Below are 20862 nucleotides of genomic sequence, written 5' to 3' on the forward strand. Positions count from 1 at the left end.
GATATTGAACATAAAAAACTAAAATAAATCAAAAATTATTTCTGTACAGGTCACTTAATGCCTGTTAAAGATTAATTTGTATTTTTTATTGTATAAATTTGCAACGAAATTATGTAGTTCCGCATATATAATTCCCACTTTCATCTTTGTTTTCTATATTGACTGAAAATAGTTTGAAATTGTGTTACGATGTGGGACATTTCTCTGTATTCTGATGGTCACAGCTGTTTGATATCTCGCAAACCATAATAACTCTATCGACTTATCAGAATGGCTGTGCGCGCAGTAGGTTCGTAGCAACATTTCATATATTATTAAGTGTGAATGTGTTTATAACATTATGAATAAATACTTAGGATGTTTCCTATGAAAGTCTATATTTATTTGCATTTATTGACCGACTAAATGGCAGATAGGTGTAGTATCACTACATCAGTAGAGTTCTACGGGACCCAAATATGAGAAAAAACAACGAGGGTCCAATGCTACAGGAAAATGTTAGGAGAAGTGAACAGAAAACTAGCTTTAATCATTAAGAGCGCTTATCGAATGGCACCGTCAACTGCGCTGGAACCTCTGGCTGGTTGCCATCAATTGATCTACACTATATCTGAATAATGAAGAAATTAGTTTTCACGTAGGTCACCCAAAAAAATATTTGTAGGTAAACACATCTGCCCATTACAGCTGGTCAAAGCTCTCGTTGAATGGTAAAAATATCAAATAAGTTAGCGTTTAAAAATAATAGCAACTACTTTACTCGCTAGTACTACCTGCATAACATTATGTATTCTAATAGAAAACATATTAATTGCGGTAGTTAATAAAAAGCCTCTATAAGGAAGGTATTGTAGTGAAACATTAGATCAATATGAGAGATTTAAAAATGTATATTATTTTGAACCACTGGAGGCTTTGTCGATCGTCATAAACATGTTTTGCTGCTTAAAATTCGTGGGTTTTTGGATGACCCATCGTGATGACTAATTTCTTTATTATTTAGATATAGTATAGTGAAGGAACGCTCCAACATGTATGGAAAAGTCAGTAAACGGAAATAGGAAGTCAGAGGGGGACTAATGGATGCATGAGCAAAGAGATAGACGAAGGATCAGGGCAGGTACCAAACAAATAATCCCTTACAAGAAATGAATAAAGTAACGTTAGTTGAACAAAAGAAAAACAGTGCTAATTTTGTCCATAATTTTTTATTTATTAAAGATATCGAAGTAAACCAAAATGTTAGGAAAATATATGCAACACAATAGAGTTCTAGTATATTTTTGGGGCCATAAATTAGTCCAGAAGTTTACATACGAGCCGGTCAACCAGAAGGCGTTAAAATTTTTAATAAGTTTCTATACGCCTTCCATCACCGTAAGTACGATTAATCCGACAATCACTAGCTATCATCGCAGACCTGCAGCTTGTGAAATTCAGTTTAGTATGAGTCAAATCTTTTGGAATACATAATTTTGTTAAAAAAAAACAACATGAGTATAGTTTCTGCACAGTTGCACTTTTAATAGTTTTAATCCGGATCGAGTCTTATTAAAAAATTAAGTTAATCACAAGTAAAGATCTTAATTATTACTTATAAAATAGAAACATGAACAAAAACTAGAGAAAAAAATGTACGTAACGAGTTATTAAAAATATATCAGTCTGTTCAATAACCGACTTTAATCAGTAATCGGCTTAAGTCATATACTTATATGGACGGTTTTCATTGTTTATCAATTACATTACTAGTTACAATTCTTATATTAACATTGTAAATTTAATTTTAAATAGCACGTGATTTTAATACATGGCCGACATCATTTAAAGCTTGACTTTCCCAATGAACTAACACTTTAAATAATAAGTATTTAAATAATTATTTAAAAATATCTATTGTGCGTGAAGAAATTCCCAGATATATTAAGAAGAGCTCAACATTTCAATTATACCTATCGCGAAAGATATATAGTATTATTTAGTCATGTCACCTTTCGACCGATTAGGAAAACGTTTTCTCAATGCACGGGCGGCTTGGCTACCAAACCTCACCTTCCTAATAGAATTGCCAGAATGTTTTAGTATTTATGAACAAAAAACGGAAGGCGAGTTTCTAATCAAATATCAAAAGTTCCTTTCAATCCGATGGTTTATCTCGATAAAGGATTATAATACTTCCCTTTCCTGTAATCTGTAGTGGAAACATCCAGTATAATTTTTTCGACTCAGCGAAAATACTTTTCGCTTATTTTCTCTTAATTAGATATGGCAGATCATGTAACTCTGGTATTTGGTTAAATGTTCTCTAAAACATTACTACTCTGATAAATAGCACATATCTCGAACTTACCCAATTACATAATATTGTATGAAAAGTGAAATTCAGCCTCTTGTCAATGTTAATCTAATACTGATACCTATTCCGCAAATATATCACAATTTTCGTAGTATTAAGTTAACACTTATTTATTACTTAAATAAAAACTTGTTCTTCATCTGAACTGGTGTTACCTCTCGCCGTGTTATCAGCAGCCCCCTTTCGTACTGGGGTAACAGGATATCTCACTGGACCTTGCCACTTTCTGCTTAACCCTAAACTTCTCGGCAATGCCACGGTCTGCTTTTTCTTAATGAAGGTTAATTCGCTCCCTACATTCTGGGATATGTTACACTCAGAACGCGCTTTAGCTAAGCGACTATCACAAATGGCCCAACATTTTTTCGGAATCATTTCCACTATCACTGCTCGATCATTATTGCTAGACCTTGCATCCAAATTGTTCGTGGAGTATGCTGGAAGAGTGTTGTAATGGTAATTTATAGAACTAGCCGCGGTCTCTTTTACTGGTGATCTATTCACGTATTTAAAGTTATTGGATAAATCGCAGCAGGACTCTATTGTGTGTTTCTCCACTTGACTTTCCACTGACGGGGATCTACCCAGTCGAGACCTTAACGATGTTGATCTATTTACTTTGATATTTTGAGATGTAGTGAAAGTTTGTACCACACGAGATAGTACGAACTCAACCTTCATTCGTGTACTCTTCAGAAGCTCTAGTGACTCGCAGTATTTTCTGCCTAATAAACTCTGTCCATTGACCGCAATGACTTGATCTCCCTTCATAATGTCTTTGTTGAAGTAAGCTGGACCTCCCGGAATTACTGACTGAATGTACACGTTGCCGTCGGAGCCCTCGGTAATCTGAAGTCCCAAGCTTCCAGTCTGGTCCCGCTCTATAAGCACCGTTGAAAGAACCCTTTCTTCGGCAAAGGACATGTTGTTCAATTTTTCCAGGAAAGTTTCATTGATGGTCTCTTGGAAGTTAGGTAGGAAGTTCTGTTGGGAGACTGATTTTAATGTTGTGTCTAAAACAAACGCGTCTCCCTCGGAAAATCTGAGCCCTTCTTCCGAAGGGGAGCTACAAGCGAACGACATTGATGACAAAGAGGCTTGCTCCAAATACTCTTGGGGGTCATTTACGGCTTCCATGCTTCGGGATACTCGAGGAATTATTCTAGAGAAAGCCCTAGTACCCATTTTAACACCACGTCTCTTCTCACAACTGAGGGGCAGGCCTGCAAAGAAGGAACTATCCAGAGCCCCAACAGGCCTCTCGTTCTCCTTATTTTGTTGCTCTTCGCTTATTGAACAGTCAATTAATTTCTGATCAGAAGTCGATCGCTGCATCAACTGCAGCCTGTTGCTCTGACATCGATTCAACAAAGGATTAAATTCAAGCTTAAACTCTGGATCGTCACCCTTCTCCCCGTATTCTTCCCCGAACTGATCAAGCTTGTAAAGCGAATTTGTGGCGTTCTTAATGTCCTTTAATGGTATTCCAAAATGTTGACTTAAAGATTGCAGTGACATAAACTCGCTTCGAAGTTTAAGGAAGAACTGATGATGCAACGAGGCTAGCCGAAAGGCAAAGTAGCTTTTCTTATGATCCATTTTCAATTTGTATTTTTTTATTTTCTTCAATTTATTGTGCGGTATAACCGATAGGTAATGTTTACTGTAGCAGAGCGTTTGAATGGCCTTCCATTCGAAAGTTTCATAAAGCCGTGGACCAAAATGACTGGCCGCTTTGCCTCGCTCGAAAATACTTACGCCTTGTGCACTGATGTACAGCCAGACATCTTTCTTGCTGTTGTCTTTCAGCATCCACACTGCAGTGTAAAAGTGTCCTCCATATTGAGGTAAATTTTGAGCGAAAGTTATAAACTCCTGCTCAGCTTTGTTTCTGTCCAAACCCTTCCTAGTCATGTGGGCACTCACGAGCTCACCTCTCAGGTGATTCTCATCATCAACAATAGCAATCATAGTTTCGGGCACGTAATGTTCCAACAGAAAATAGCTTTTTGCACCTTCTCGATAATCTCCGAATTCGGCCTGCAGAGCTAACCCGTTTAATTCGATTATTTGAGAAAAGGAGCTAGGCAACTGATGTTCTAATACTGACCTTCGCAACTGTAAATAGAGATAATGTCTCGCCTGATATCCTCGCAGACCTCTAAGCGAAGGAAGAAAGAACCTTATTCTTAAATACAAAATTAAATCTACATTGCGGGAGTTAGTGACTTTGGTAATCCTGGTGTCTGAGGGAATAAACACGAAATCGCCTGCTATAAGTGCTGAGAGTCCTAACATGAAGTTCTCCTCAATTTGTTCCTCTTCGATGATCAAATGCAACAGTTGACCGGCGGTGGTGTTATTAGGATTACACGTTACATCCAATTTCTGACCGTCTAAAAGGATCACAGTAACGCGTTTCTTATTGCCTTTACAATGAGTCGTTAACTGCTTAGCAGGAAGGGCCGCTTTAACCACGAATTCAGGTCCCACACACCCGGTCTTGTTTAGTGTTAAATCTGGTCCATATAAGCGAGAAGCAATTCGTTGTACCGGATTACGACGCATCCGACGACCGCGAGCTCCCATAAACTCATTATTTTGCTTCCTGTATAAGCTTTCAGGTAAGCAAATGCTTTTTGGTCTAACGACTTTCCCAGGAGTATTATTAACTGTGCTGAAATTCAAGTCTTCCATGCTCGTGGAAACTTCCTTGGTGAGTTTTGGAGTGGAATCGAACAAGCGTAATCTACGCTGTAAGGTGCTAAATCTGTCGCTGCATTCTGAAATAGTTTTTGCCCTTGGAACTAACTTGGGCATGGCGGGTGGTCCCCAATTAAGCATGTCGTTCGAACCTTCCAGCCCAGCCAAAGCTTCTTGATGTAGATTCATCACTATATGTGAAAATGGGCGCTTTTGCTGTCGCCGCTTACAATACTGCGACATCACATCCAGCAGATACATTAAAGATGCCCTCGAAGGTTCAGGGATGAGTGTCATATCAGTCAGCACTTGACAAAGCTCGCCACTTAATCGAGATGTGGCGCTGTGACCAGTCACTGCGGCTCGTTTCAATGTTTGCCCTAGAGAAAACACCCACATTCGCTCGTATTCCGTGTCCGAATAACCCCTAGTGACATTGTACTCTGGTGCTAGATAGTTGGCTAAAGACGCCGACGATCCAAAGGCTCCTATGACTAAGTCTGTAGGTTGGAAATTAACCCGTCCTCTCGAAGACAGCTTTAGAGTGCTCGGTGTAAGTACTGGCAAGGCGAATCGAGTAGAGACTCCGTCTGAGAGGAATAAATCTTGTAAAGCTTGAACACTCTGACATAGGACGGCCCATATTTCAATTTCTTCGAGTCCTGAGGGTCTGACAGTTAGAAAGTCTTCCAGGCTTGGAGAATTCAAGGCAAGGCTCGTATTACTGTCAGTCCGTGATAGTGGTCGAGACATGTTGATGATGAAACCGGCATTGACTTTGTGACTTCTTTAACCTTTAAATAATACCAAAAAAAAGTATAACAAATGTTTCTATTTCATTTTGGCTCAGGTTAGTATTCTCTGTGAGGTTGTTTAAACAAAACACCAGATTGTAATTTTGCAGAAAAATTTGAGATCTGTATTGCTGGTACTCAAATCAAGGCAACTCTGATCGTACTAGTCTCTTGCTTCATTTGTCGTAGCCACTCATAAGATAAACAAGCATTAGTAGTCAAACAAACCAAGGCAATCTATGTATCATTAGTGACTGACAGATGTTTGAGAAATAGCAAGGTCCCCAAAATAGAGCTCTATGGGACTTTTTAGTCAACATTAGTTATATTTAAGAGGCAAGATCTACCACCCTGTAAGAAAAAAATAGTTGGATGTCTATTCAGTAAATCCAGTAGATGCAGTCTGCTTACAACTTCTACTCCTCATCAAATAAGACTCAAATTTCTAGACTTTCTTTAAAATTTTAAAGTAAGATGTCTACTTGTTTTTAGGCAATAGAGTAAATTATTAGGTATGGTTTGGTAATTCATTGTGTAAGTTTGCTTGGGCCCAAAGCTATAAATTTTTTGTTTCGTTTGGGTGACTAACATGTTAAAAATTAAAAAAATAGAATTGTTCAAAACAAAACAACAAAGGGAAATTAAAAGACCTGCAAGAATCAAAGCAAATTCTATAAGTAAAAAACAACTGTTTAGGAATTTACATATGGGGATCTTTGAGTCTATTATAACTTTCTTTAGTCCTAAACCCACCGGCCAACAAGTTGATAGCATGGTGCACCGTACAAGCATGTCATGGTAAGTCAGGTGTATGAAATCACCAATGAGTAATGTTAATTTTTTTTAAATCAAATTAGCTTACCATTAATTAGATTTCTGCCTCAAATAAAAGATTAAATGCTCAAGCTTTCAAGTGGAGAATTGCGAGTTCTGGAGATTATTAGTATCTATTGTAAATTTAAAATGATAAATAATAAACATAAACATAATTAAACAAAAAACTAAAATCGTGATTTGACATTTATAGTTCTATCTCTCTTCAAAATCAGTAATTGGCCCTAAGGCCTTTCGCATCAATTCGTTACGTGTTTACAAAGTATGTTCTTCACTTATAATGATGTTCATATTTAGTGCACCAAGAGTCATAAAAATCTCTAGAGCGGTTAATGCTATACGTTATCGGCATTACTAAATAGGTAGCTTTTTTAATTGAAGTTTAGAGCAGAAGAAAATTTATTACGCTATCTAAGAGACAACACAAAATTTGCAAGAGTATGTGCCACCATGTTTTCGCTTTTAGCCTATCGTTAACGCACACAGTACTCAGTGCAGTAATATGTACTGGGTGCAATCCCTCTCTTGATTCTAATGTCAACTGCTTAACCATTTTTTTTGGTTATGTTTTGCATTTGCTTTCTACTCTATTCTGTGATAAATCCACGGTTTTATATTCAACTTCACCGGTAAATTACCAATGCTGTAATAATCCTTTATAAACAGTTGTAAATAAGCAAGAAGCACATTACTATTATCACGAAAATGTCTTTTACGCGCAAAAACATAAAAAGACGTGGCGGTTTTCAAAACCGAAAAAACAGCATTAGGGATGGTTCTAGTGGTTCATTCAATTTTGGTAGAAGAAAAAATGAAAATTCACAATACAAACATCAGGATCAACTCTCAGAGAAGGATGTAGGAATTTCAGAATATATTAGTGATTTGGAAGGCTATTCAGCAGTAATAAAAGCGAGATTTTCTGACTTCCAAGTCAATGAATTTGATAAAGAAGGCAGACTGGCTAAACTAACCCAATTAAATGTTCCCAATTTTACTCCTTCTGATGACAGTAAGTCATATAAAACCACAGTCAAATCCCCAATGGAGAAAATCCCCCAAGATGTGTGGGATGCATTGAGAGATTTAATTAAGAAGAATGATGTTGATTCTACAGTTGAATTAGAAGCTGAAAATTTAGCCAAAGATGAGCGGAGAGACATCCATCAGTGCATCAAGGCATACTTTGGAAAGCATGTTGTGGCCTCTACAATTAAAAAAAATGAAAAAACTATATTGTCATTTAAAAAATGGGACAAAAAGGAAAAAAGCAATCGTTCAGAATGGCCTGAACATACTCCTGAATTTGTTCATTTTATTGTGTACAAAGAAATGATGGACACCATGGATGCATGCTTTAAAATATCACAAGCTCTCAAAATTCCGGCTGCAAAAATATACTATGCTGGACTAAAGGATCGAAGGGCCAAAACAACTCAATGGTGCTGTGTAAAGAAATACCAACCAGCAAAGCTCATTGCTAGTTTACGAAATGCCAGAAATTTAAAAGTTGGCAACATAGAGTTCAAAGAAAAGTGTCTGAAACTTGGGGATCTCAGTGGAAATAGATTTAGAATTGCTTTAAGAAATGTTCAAGCAGAAGATGATTTGATAAACCTTTCATTAAACCATGTAAAGGAACATGGATTTATAAATTACTATGGTCTTCAGCGCTTTGGTAATGAGAAGGAAGTCCCTACTTATTTAATTGGAATTAAGCTATTGACAGGCTCTTGGAAAGAGGCTATTAATCTTATCTTAAAAGTTAAACCTGGGGATGACCCCACACAAGTTATAAACACGGCAAAACAAATATATGCTGACACAGGAGATGCAGTTAAAGCACTGAAAATATGTGGTAAGAAGCAGAATGGCCTAGAAAAGAAATTGCTTGAAGGGATAGCTAAACATCATGGAAATGATTATGTTAATGCTTTGGAGTCTATTCCCAGAAGCATTCGACTGATGTATATTCATGCATTTCAAAGCCTAGTATGGAATAAAATGGCTTCCAAGAGGATGAAACTATTTGGTCTTAAACCAGTAGTAGGGGACTTGGTGCTTATTGATAAAATGGGTGAAGAAGAACTGAGAGTAAATGAGAATGATGATGAAGAAGACATTGAAGATCATGTTACAGCTGAGACAATAAAAAATAGACTCCTAGCAAGGCCTTTGACAGCAGAAGAACTGTACAAGTATTCAATTTTTGATATAGTCCTGCCACTTCCAGGTTTTGATGTTATTTACCCAGAAAACTTAAAACAGTGCTATAAAGAAGTGCTTGAAGGGTATGGCCTAACTTTAGAAATGCCCAAGCAAAAAGTGAAAACCTACAACTTAAGTGGAACCTACAGGAAACTAGTACAGCAAGTTCAAGATATGGAATGGAAAATAATGTACTACAATAATTCGACTGATAATTTGATTCAGTCAGACTTAGAAGAACTTAATGGTGAAGCATTACCAGAAAGCATTGAGAAGGGCACATATAAAGCTGTTGTGATAGCCTTCACATTAAATGCTGCCTCATATGCAACCATGGTTTTAAGGGAGGTGCTAAAATGTAACACTTCCAGCAGCTCTCAAGCAGGATTAAATAATTATGACTCTACACAAACCACACAAATAGATGCAAACGAACAACAAGGCAGCCTATTGGCCGACACAGAGAAGTATAAGGACTTTCAGAAGAGAATATTTAGTGAAATCTATGAAGAACCAGAGAATCATGGCATGAAACGAGAATTAGGTGATGGAGATAGTAAAAGCCAGAACAAGAAAATAAAGAATACGAGTTAAATGTTGTTTGAGAATATTTGTTTTTGTTAATCTCTTTTCATTTATTTAATCATAAATAATATTACAAGATTTAAATTATATTGGGAATTTAGAATTGAGTGTTTTGCCTTTAATAATTTCCTGGAAAAATTAGAATGAAAAACTTATCCAGGTACACTTTTATGGGGAGATAGATCCTTTAGACAATGAGCTGTTGTACAGTGACATTCTCATGCAACTACTTCAATTCTTTTTGAACTGCGCGAAGACATATTTAGAATTAATACCTTTATTGGTTTATATATTCCGTTATTGAATTAGTAGACGATTGACCCATTGGTGCTAGTGCAGTTTTACGGCTGACTCTTGGCATATCTTGTTTGAAGGCTATCGTACCGTTATTATCATTCATCCTATGGCTCAGACCTTTGCAAATGGCAAATTGTAAAGTTTTAGTACGTTTTCGTAGCTATATTGATTCTTAGATGATTCAACATAGTGGTAGCACGATAAATAACATTCGAAATACGAAATAAACTAATGATCGAGTTAGCTCGAAACGAAAATTGTTTGGCAGTATCTTTTTTAGTTTCCGATATACAGCATCGTCTTGAATAATATCTTATATCTATCGTCCCCATGTAATCTATAAACCTACATAAACCACTTTACAAAATGTCCCCTGGTTATTCAATTTAATTAGTTTATAGGTCGTATAGGTTCACAAATAATAGAAAATTAATGACCACACATTAGAATTTTTACAAATAGCATATATTATTGTACGTATAAACAAACAATAAATAATGGCATAAACATTTGACACTCAAATTTAAAAAAAACTTAATTTGTGACTTTTCTAATCCATTTTTTCAAATCTTCTAAGTTCACAGAACCATTTTTGTTGTAAGCACAAGCCTCAGCAAATTCAACTTTGCAATACAGGCTAGAAAATGAAAAATCTTTTGAAATATCACCCAGTTTGTTAGTAGCTTTTTCTTTCGAGTCCAGTTGTTTTACTTGGCTCAATTGGGTATTGCGTAGAGTATTCCTAAAAAAACCCAATAGCTCACATAAATAAGGACAAAATAACATTTGATTAAACAAAACACTTACATTTCCTTTTCTAACATACTCTTAATGATGTTGGAGCCTTTGGCTAAAGTTTGGTCCTGTTTGTTGCACAGAATCAAAAGTCCTGGCTTGTTTTTCATGATAACTGGGTCAGTGAGTATATTATATAAAATATTAGCTGCATCTCTAATGTTTTTTGCTAAAGTGACTGAATCAACTACATATACAATTCCCTTTGAAGAGTCCTTGTATTTTTCAAAACATTGTTGTCTAATGCTGTGAAATCCAGGAAGGTCCACTATTGTTAACTCTTTCTAGAATAGGAATAAATTATTGTACCTAATAATACAATATGAAATCATTTACAAAAAGTCTAAATGCAACTCCTAAAGCTGATAAGATCTTATAGCGTGGAACTTCATAGCCTTAGTAATATAGTTTCCATGGGTATAGGGCAACAAACTAATAACAATGTTTTCCAACTAAATGAGAATTTTTTACTCTTGCTAAACTTACTACTTGAGGGGTAGATTTCTGATCAACTTTCTCTACACCAAAATACCTTGGAAAAATGTTTAAATGTTTGTGTTGAAAATACCTTATACTTTTCAACAATAATTAAGCTTCTTAAGAGACTCTTAATTGATTCATAAAGAACACATTTAATAAGTAACAAAAATTTAACTGAAGATTTATAACTGTGTTCATAATACTTTAAGAAGAAATGTTTGAACTTAGCAATGATGTAAGTCAGTGCCATGTGGAATCCTTGTGATAAGAGTATCTGTGTAGAATATTAAAGCATTAAACTTACTCCATCAGAGTTGTACTGGTTAAAGTTGTCCTGGCTAGATGTGTAGGTCATTATATGTCGGTTATAAATTAATTGGGAATATATTAAGGTTTTTCCACTGTCATTGAGTCCGGTAAGGAGAACGTGTCTCTTGCTGCTTTTTAGCACTCGCTGTACAATGAAGATTACTGTGATGGGATGATTTTGTTGCAAATAAAAAAGATATGAATAACAGCATGCAATTTACAATACTCACATATGGTAAGGAGTACTAGCAGAACAGCTAATAATAGGGGTAGATCTACAACCATGGTAACTATGAAATTTAATTCAGAATACAAGGGAGAAAGTTTAACAAAGAAATTTCTAATTTAACGCTTGTTTTTAGTTTCTTTTAGTTTTTTTTAATTGAAAATTCAAATTCCCTTTTATTTGTTTACCCCACACTAATGAGTGAGTGATGTTTTATGACTATGTCATAAATATATAGAGTCAAGTGTCAATAAACGACAATTCTGACTGATTAGGTTTTCAAACATTTTCTACATATTCAGCAGTGTTCCGTGTATAGTATGTAGAATAGATTAGAGGAAATTATTTATAAGCAAAAATTTAAAACAAAGCGAAAGGCTCATTATTAATATTAATTTGAAGGTTAAGGACAATTAAAATGGAAATTTTAACAACTGGTCATAAATTTTTATTAAGAATAAAAACCAAAAGCTTTATATTATAAATTTACTAGTGATGTGAAAACATATGATTGTGGCATTCTAAAGATTAGTGTACGTATAAACTGTAAACTTATTTCACTAACGAAGTATTTTTAATATAGTTTATAAGTTAATGGCTAACTTAGGCATTCAAACAGAACGTACTGACGGCGAAGAATTCTTCACCATATTGTTGCGATAATTGTGCACTGATACCGAATACGCTGATATTAAGATTGAAGATCTCGCTATTTAACTTTGGTAATCTGCTAATTTCGGGGCACTCTATATTATGTACCATTTAATCAATTAGAAAAGGCAAGAGGCATAAAAACTGCCTTTGCTACGAATAGGCGTGTGTCTTGCCTAAGTAGAATTACAGCAATCTCATCGACTTGATAAGCCCGACAAGTTCAGTAGGGCTGAAGTGAGTCGCCATGATCTCATTGGATAATAAAATTGCTTGTCCCACGCACTGTATATTTTGGCATACATCTAAGCATGCCTGTGTTCAAATGTCTCATCGCCTTCAAAGCATTCTCTGCAGTCAGAGTCCCTATTGTTGAGAGCACAATAGGAACTTCTATGAGTACTGAATATTATTTAGAGCTTAATTTTTTATTAAATATCCCAAATTGTTTATGTTAAATGTTTGGAGCCAAAAATTATTATTGACGGATAATTTAAAAAGAACATTTCACCTTTATTGAAAGTCATTTATTTCTCTTCATTTATACAATCACAGGCTGCTCAAACGTTAATTGCAATAATACTAAAACATTACATTATTCATTTCAATTTGTTTAATTTGCTATCATAAGATGGGAGACAGAGGTTAAAATAGTTTATTTAAGATATTACTTGGCTTGAACAGCTTCCAGCTCTCGTTCCACAATTTTCCTATACTCGTCGAATCCGCCTTCTATGCTCTTAACCGTACCTTCACTGCAATGCCACAGCTCAGTGGTAACCATACGGATAAGTCTCTCGTCGTGAGACACCAAAATTACACCTCCCTTTTAAATAAATTTAATTTAGACGAATCATATGATTTAAAGACATATTACATGTCTGAGATTAGTTTAATTGTTGTAGTTACAATTGTTGAACATAATAGTGATTAAAATTTAATATTATCTCAGACATGCAATTGCATTTCCAAGGCTAAAAGATGTCGTTTTTGATTGAACGAACGTACGTTTGCTTCAACGATAACAAACTTACCGTGTACTTTTGAATGGCCCTGCCCAAGGCCTCTATGGTTTCGATATCTAAATGATTGGTGGGCTCATCAAGAACCAGAAAATTGGGCCTACCCATGCACATACTAGCGAAGGCTACCCGGGATTTTTGACCTCCGGATAAACTAGAAACCGTTTGAAGAGCTAAATCACCCGATACTCCGAAACTGCCAAGCTGTCTTCTGTACTCTTCTATTGGTTTGCCTATGAAATGAATTTAACATTCATTTAATTACCGATTTAGTGAACATAGAAAGCATGGTTGATAGTTGTAGAGCAACTAATGGATGGGATGAGAATGGGAAGATTTTATAGATTTTCATTAGTATGCATAAATTTACACTGGGCCAACTTATTTTTATTAATACTACATGTATTTCGTTTTACCTTTAAAATTTTGCTGTAAAAGTTCTACAGAATTAACATTCATATCCAGTTGATCTACGTGGTGTTGGCTGAAATAGCCGAATTTTAAGTTTCTATGCACATGCCTAGTACCGGAGGTAGGAGTGAAAATGCCCATTATTATTTTCAAAAGTGTGGTTTTTCCTGCTCCGTTATCACCGACCTAAAACAAAAATTGTTTAAATAAAGAGTTGCTCATGCAATCAATGAAAGAACTTACTATACAGATCCTAGACTCCATTGTAGCACCAATGTTTACATTTGAAAATATCACTCTATCTTTATGGTACCTAAACATTACTTCATTTAATTGCAAAATTGGGGGAGATAGGGGCTCAGTTTCGGGTAACCTCAGTACTACTTCAGTTTCTTTGAGAATGGGTTTTAGTTCAGGCCTATAAAAAAGTGTTCTTGGTTAGTCATTACTAGTTGAATAACGTATTGTTAAACTCACATTTTTTCTAACATTTTGATTTTTGATTGTACAAGTGCAGCTCGATTGGCGTTATATCTGAATCTGTAAAAAAACGAATTTTAGTGTCAATTATTGTTTGAAGTTGCATCATTTTGGCCAATCACAGTTTGTACAACACATCAATGGAAAGTGTGTCAACATCATACATGTGTGCAGTAAAACTTTTTACCGTATGTGTGCATGTAAACTTTTCTACCATTTGAGTACAATGCAGCTAATAGCGATGATTATTTATAATAAAAAAATTACCTATCAATAAACTCCTGCACATGTTGCCTCTGTTGTAGCTGAGCCTCGTACTCTCGCTGCTGGTTCTTCAACTTCTCTGATTTGGTTTTCTCAAACTGTTCGTAATTTCCCTTATAATGTTCTATCCTTTGCGAATGCAAATAAAGGATGTCCGTAGGCACTGCTTCTAGGAAATTTCGGTCATGAGACACCACAAGCAGAGTCGTAGGCCAATTTTGAAGGTAGTTTTCCAACCATATAATTGCTTTAATGTCTAACATGTTAGTTGGTTCGTCGAGGAGTAACAAATCAGGCCTGAGAAGACAAAAATAGGAATTAAACTGCTAATGGAAATGACGAAAAACGAAATTATTCATAAATTTTAAGAGCAGCAATTTTTATCACTCCTATCAATATAAATCTTGTAGCTATTTCCTACACGCTTACCTAGAAAACAAAGCCCGCGCCAGTGCCAATCTCATCCGCCATCCACCGGAAAAAGTTTTCGTCGGATTTTGCTGCATTTGCGCGGTAAATCCCAAACCTGCAAGAATCACCGACGCTCTAGCGGGCGCCTTATCAGCCTCAATATTTTGTAATTGGGCGTATATTTCTGATAGTTGAGTATTAAGTTCGGGATCGGTGGACCCTGAATTAATGGCCGCACTTATTTGTTTTTCTCTTTCTAGAAGATTTTGACGTACAGTGTCGCATTCTAAAACGCTGTTTATAGCGAGAGTCTCATCGCCAACCACCTAGAAGGACACATGAGTTGCTAAATGATACTTCTAGGACAATTTCAATTTCAAACAAAAACAAATACAAGTTTCTTGCTGAATATTGATGTCTTTAAGAGTTTAAAAATTTAAAACATCTAAAAAAAAATTCATGCAACATTAATACATACTTCTTGTTCAACATGAAGAATGGATATGTGAGAGGGAATTTTTAAGTTGCCAGAAGAAATAAGTTTCAGTAAGGTACTTTTACCCAAACCGTTTCTGCCTACAAGACCATAACGCCTTCCAAAGGCAAGAGTCAAATCAGCTCCTTGTAGTAGGACTCTACAATTAAAATTTGACATAACAGTTAGTAGAGAGCATGGATCAAATACATATAGATATTTAGGTAAAATTTTTTATTCAGTGAATAACTTTTCTTTTTTATTAATTCATGTTAGTATTTTCATTAAAAAAAGCAAAAACTTACTTATCTCCATATGCTATATCAAAATTTTCTATCCTAATGTCCTGAGCTCTGTTGTTCCCTTTGGCCTCAAGTTTGCTATCTTTTTTATTAATAACCTGAGAGGCTGTAGCTGTTTGCAATTTAGGTGCTGAAACAACTTTTGTTTCTTTGCCTCGTTTTTCCTGTTTTCCCTGCAACTTTGCCTCTGCTTTTTCCAGTTTCCTTGCATCCACCTTCTGACAATTTCAAAAGCTTTAAGATATAGAAACTATACATTTTTTTAGGATCCTACCAATGAATCATCTCTTTGTGCTACCCAAATGCTTTTGATTTCTTCAATAGTGTTCTCTTGGTTTCCTGCCATTGACCCTAAGTGAATTGGGCCGTCTAATATTTTCAAAGCCCCGTTAGTTTTTGAACTTTTTCCTGGCTGAAGCAGATTAAGAAGCTCATTGCAAATGTTCCTTGAAAAAAAATGTCAAATGAACCACCTGAATTTTTAAAGCATTACAAGAGAATATCTCAAGAACCATATGACTTCAAAAAGTTTCATTTTTTGGATATTAATATGTTGCAAGAGGAAAAATACATACAAACTACTTAAAACTGTGAGTTACTACTATTTAGTCGACTGGACTTCTGCTAATGGTTTGCATTTAAAGTTCAAACAGTCTTATCTGTGGCACTTCAAAAAGTAATAACCAAGGCAATAACAGTTTAACACCACAATTGAACAATATGTAAAAATGTTATGAAAAACAGCCAATTGGAAATAAAAATCGCTGACACGCTCTGTAATTTATAATAGGATTGCAAAGCTTCATAGCACTTTCTCCACTTACTAAAACATAATGCTTAAATACCTGATGTCCTCCTCAGTTTTATCTGTTGAAACCTCATGTAAAACTGCTCCTACCGCTTCATAAATCTCCTCACTATCCTCAAATTCATCTGCACTATTTTCTAAGACACCTAGAACACGTTCATTTAAAAATCAGTATTAAATGGGCACTTTCATATAGGGTCTTACCTTCAACATATTGTTTTAGATCTTCGTCTATAGCAGGAAAAACATTTTTTATATACTCACTACACGTTCCCATTTCAAAGATTTAACTAGAATTATCGATAAACTATACGAAATGGTATTTTTATTAACAAATAAATGGTTTTTGGAACAAAAATGTCCATAAAACAAACCTAACCTACCTTTTTGTTGGTAGATTAGACATTGACATGAAAAGGAATATGGCTTAGGAGCGATAATTCAAATTAAATAAACAGTGAAGCAGAAAGGCAACATAGCGCGTCGCATTATTACCGCTTTTTATTACTTTTAAATAACAACGTATGTTTTATTGGCGTCTTAAAAACTGGGGTACTTTCTTTTATTCTAGTATACCCAGTCTACGTATAAGCTCGAAAAATTCAGCCAAAGGTCTCGAACAGCTGGTGTCCAATGCCATGAATAAAACTATTTTAAAAAGGTGACCCAACCACCATTAGATCCAGCGTTTCAATATAGGTATAGTTGAATATAGACGTCTATGACTGAAGTTGTTGAAAATGTGATTAAATGTCGACATGGTCATAACGGCGGATGAACTTAAACTAGCATTTTAACACCTTAAATAAAGTCTTATTCTTATGTGACTCTGTAATTTTATGATATTGTATCTATTTCTGTATAAACTCTAAGAATTCCAAACGAAAACTATTTCTCGCAGAAAAGAAATCTATTAGACTTGTCTGACAAAATCATATGAACAAGGACAGAAACTACATCTGAGAATTGTCAAAAAGTCACAACGTTAAAACATCAACAAAATCAGCTGGTTTAAAATTAATTGTCAGATTGAAGAATATATATGTATATGACGCTGATTTCTGAGCAAGAAATTTAGTAATTTCTATATTAAAGTGTATTCTTCAGTGCCGTGCCACCATAAAATTCTGTCGGAATAACAATATTCGAAACTCAGACAATAATTCAATAATATGGACCAAAATGTGATCATACTGCAGTGAATTGTTTTCCAATGGGATAAGGGCACAAGCATGTCGCCACACAGTCTGTTTCCATGGAAACCTCTAAGAATATCTCAGAATGCCAGGATCCCTGATAAGGATAAGAAATTCAAATTCAAACTCTACAGTGCGTTCCTTCAGTTTCTCAAATTAGTATTCACTTAATTTATGGCAACTTTAAAGTTAAGAATGATTTTCACAGTATTCTCAGTAACCATTCTCTCATATTCTTTGACATTTTCTCAATATTTATCACTCCATTCAGCACCAAAATAAAATGGCAGAATTAGCAGAAGAAACCCCTGACAATGATCATGTGATTGGAGATGAATTATGTATTCTGCTGAATACAAGGCCTGATAATTCTGTTCTAGACCTTCGGCAGGATTTGGGAAATAACTTGGAATGCTTTAATGATAGTATTGAGGATAAGATGAAAATAGAACATGAACCTGGATTTGAGGAAATGGATCACGAAAAGGAAAGCAAAGATATTGAATTTGAAGTTGAGGTGAATGAACCTGTGGAAGAAGCTGGTGCATTTCAACTTGAGGAAGCAGAATTTGCTGTAGAAAGCTCTATAAATTTTTTGATGGCAGAAGAAATTGAGGAAGGACAGTGGTCTTTGAAGTGGCAAGTTCCAGAGCAGAGAGAAGGAGACTTTTTGGCATTTTCATATACAGGTAAGAGTTTGTTAAGATGGATATTTATAAGAATGCTTAACCTCATAGTTACTAAAGGGTTTGTTTTCTATACCTGATGAAAGAATTATCCTGTAAAATCTATTCAGTATTCTATTCTTGAGTCTTCAAAGTGGTACTTTCTTCAGAAATTCCTGTAGAAGAAAATTCTCCCTGTAGATAGTGTTTAATAATTAATGTGAAACAAAATAATTTTGAGAAAATAGTAATATGCCCTTCATGCAAAACTTAATATTCAGTCATTAAGTTGCCCTCTCTTTGCTAGAGTATCTGGCTTATTAATGAAGATAGAATGTATAAACAGGCTTGTCATTTTATGGCCTTCTCAGTTTTTATTATAAAGGGTACCTATTTCAAGCATATCAAAAGCATATACCTTCTGGGTGTTGCCGACCTAAACCCTGATTACTTTAGCGCATTTTGATTTCTTTAAAGCCGTGGTATCATTCGCAAAAAGAATATGCCTCAGACCGTACCTGTAATACAGTTATTAATATCTTTTATGTATAAAAGAAATAATGGTGGGCCAACAACAGAGCCCTGCGGCGTCTTGTGGTAGCTACTGAAACTTGTTTGGATAATTAATATTATATATTGGCGACGGTCTAAAAACTAGAAGTCTGCTACTATTAGAGTTAAAGTTGTATGTGAACCCTGTAAATGTAGGTCAAATTAAAAGTTGATGTTACTTATACTAGATGCATTTTGCCCTCCGTATTACTAATCGCCGTCGCAACACAAAAACCAATATTTGCAAGATAGTCCTTTGGCCCCCGTTTTGCATACATACGCAATAGACATCCGGCTGAATTGAAATGTGTTTTAGAATGTATTCTAATGTACCTACTTTGCATCATTTTGCTAATCTGATTAGGGTGTATGCTCACTATCCAAGATTACTCTATTATGTAGGTATGTATTTGCATATCATTGCTAAGAATTTATTGTCCCCGCTACTCTACGTAAAAGTGTTAAATATAAATTACATCACGTATTTACGAGAAGTTAAATTCCATTTGTACTATTATCTAAATTCTTAATATTTGTTTCTTGTTTACACCATATCCGGTTTGGCTCCCGAGTAAGTAACAACTTTTAAATGGAGGTCTGGTAAATATTTATGTCCGGAGGCGATCGGATGATTAAAAATATTTACGTTTTTAGCTGCAAAAAACGAAAATATTTTTAGGTGGTTAGCTTTTCAGTTTTTAGTCCAGCCATGAAAGCAAATCGTTACGTGCCTGCATATGGACGGTTAGTAATAATTAAACGAATTAGGACCCACATTCGCCCTTGTAATACATTGACGTCTTTAGCGACCAAATCTTGAAAATTAATCGTTAAAGGGAAGATTCATTAACCGACGTCCGGAAGTTGTTAATTTTCAAAGCTTAGGTTTCGTCATTAAAGTTAAACCCTTTTGTCTGACGTGCGTTTAAGACTGCAGACGTGTAACTTTAACCCTTAACCACAGGTTTTTTTTAACCCCTAGTTGATTCAATTTGGAAATAAGATATTCTTAAATGGAAATTATTGTTTTTTCAGAATTTTTTGCTAAATTTTGAGGATCTTTGGATCTCTCATAAATACAGTAAAAATTGTCCATGTTTTCTTTTTCGATTGCCATTTGATGGGGGGTCGCTTACTTTTATTGTATTCAGTCTATTTTTCATTCCAGTCTGTTTTTATCGATCTTTTTTAAAATATGATAATTTTTGGAAAAACGGCAAAAGCGAGGTTATTTCATGTTTTTCGAAATCGTGAGTTATTTGAATTTGGTTGTGGGGTTTCGGGAAAGATTGGCAGAATCGGAATATTTTATGCCCTTTTGAAGAATTTTCAGGGCAAAAAACGGGTAGTGAGGCTAATTTGACTTAGATTCTCCATCTCGTGTGTATTCTTTCATCTAATAGCGGATGATTATTAGACAGAAAAATTAAAAAGAATACCCGATATACGTACCCGGTAAGAACAGAAAGATAAAGAGCAAAGATAGTGCTCAAAATGTCGTGAAAAATGCTCCGTATAGAAATGGACGTCTAAGAATTTTCAATTATTAATATATATAAATCGACTTCGTGCTTTGTTATAATTTTTGCATATGAGACGATTAATATTTCAGCTAATTTTTCCTTATTTTGATGTCTAAAGAAACAATATTTTATATCGGGTGTTTTATTTTTAAAAATGCATTTTAAATAGATTTAGTGTCTTACCATAAAAGCATTAATTTTGTGCCACCATACACAGGTTAAAATCGGTTTTTTACATGGGGAAAATTCATGAACGTTTTTAAAACAGTTTCTTCTTTTTATGAATCCACTGTAACAGAGGTTTTGTTAAGACTTTGTTAAAAATCAACTATATTAATCAATATTTTGAAAACCTCGACCGTGGATCAGTCTGTACAACCCACACATTATTTTCCAATTTTCACAAATGTATAAAAGAAAATAGCGTAGGATACACAATTTTTTCTATCAAAACACGACAATTTTCATGTTGAATTACATATTGACTTTAAAATATTCATGTCTATCATTAATAG

General features: G+C 34.9%; 5 protein-coding genes across 7 annotated transcripts in view; 2 read left to right on the forward strand and 3 right to left on the reverse strand.

Annotated features, from left to right (window-relative positions):
• Nucleotides 1-11768, reverse strand: part of SrpRbeta (signal recognition particle receptor beta) — a 29255-nt gene extending 17487 nt beyond the window's left edge. The window contains exons 1-4 of the mRNA XM_066392143.1: nt 11592-11768; nt 11357-11523; nt 10585-10856; nt 10295-10519 (exon numbers count right to left, since the gene is read on the reverse strand). Of these exons, the coding sequence (XP_066248240.1) occupies nt 10312-10519; nt 10585-10856; nt 11357-11523; nt 11592-11646 (702 nt within the window). The 5' untranslated portion in view covers nt 11647-11768 and the 3' untranslated portion in view covers nt 10295-10311. The remainder of the gene's footprint in view (nt 1-10294; nt 10520-10584; nt 10857-11356; nt 11524-11591) is intronic.
• Nucleotides 1621-20862, reverse strand: part of LOC136410127 (tyrosine-protein phosphatase non-receptor type 13-like) — a 90942-nt gene continuing 71700 nt past the window's right edge. The window contains exons 1-2 of one of the 2 annotated variants that reach the window (XM_066392117.1): nt 6716-6851; nt 1621-5853 (exon numbers count right to left, since the gene is read on the reverse strand). In XM_066392117.1, the coding sequence (XP_066248214.1) occupies nt 2474-5812 (3339 nt within the window). In that variant the 5' untranslated portion in view covers nt 5813-5853; nt 6716-6851 and the 3' untranslated portion in view covers nt 1621-2473. Of the gene's footprint in view, nt 5854-6715; nt 6852-20862 lie in introns of those variants that run through there. The other variant, XM_066392118.1, reaches the window with a different exon arrangement.
• On the forward strand, nt 7282-9635 carry Pus7 (pseudouridine synthase 7). Its single transcript, XM_066391811.1, has one exon. It carries the CDS (start codon nt 7393-7395, stop codon nt 9487-9489), a length of 2097 nt encoding a protein of 698 aa, XP_066247908.1. The 5' UTR covers nt 7282-7392; the 3' UTR covers nt 9490-9635.
• On the reverse strand, nt 12751-16802 carry LOC136409921 (ATP-binding cassette sub-family F member 3). The gene is made up of 12 exons (XM_066391777.1): nt 16616-16802; nt 16449-16557; nt 15878-16049; nt 15607-15821; nt 15305-15461; nt 14845-15152; nt 14419-14712; nt 14149-14211; nt 13915-14089; nt 13677-13857; nt 13273-13493; nt 12751-13064 (listed from the first exon to the last, which is right to left on the reverse strand). Exons 1-12 carry the CDS (start codon nt 16686-16688, stop codon nt 12906-12908), a joined length of 2127 nt encoding a protein of 708 aa, XP_066247874.1. The 5' UTR covers nt 16689-16802; the 3' UTR covers nt 12751-12905.
• Hecw (Hecw ubiquitin protein ligase) overlaps nt 17489-20862 on the forward strand; it is a 66686-nt gene continuing 63312 nt past the window's right edge. For both annotated transcript variants that reach the window (XM_066392100.1, XM_066392102.1), the window contains exon 1: nt 17489-18296. In XM_066392100.1, coding sequence (XP_066248197.1) covers nt 17891-18296 — 406 coding nt within the window. In that variant the 5' untranslated portion in view covers nt 17489-17890. The remainder of the gene's footprint in view (nt 18297-20862) is intronic.

Source organism: Euwallacea similis, chromosome 7 (assembly GCF_039881205.1).
Source record: "Euwallacea similis isolate ESF13 chromosome 7, ESF131.1, whole genome shotgun sequence".
Lineage (NCBI taxonomy): Eukaryota > Metazoa > Arthropoda > Insecta > Coleoptera > Curculionidae > Euwallacea > Euwallacea similis.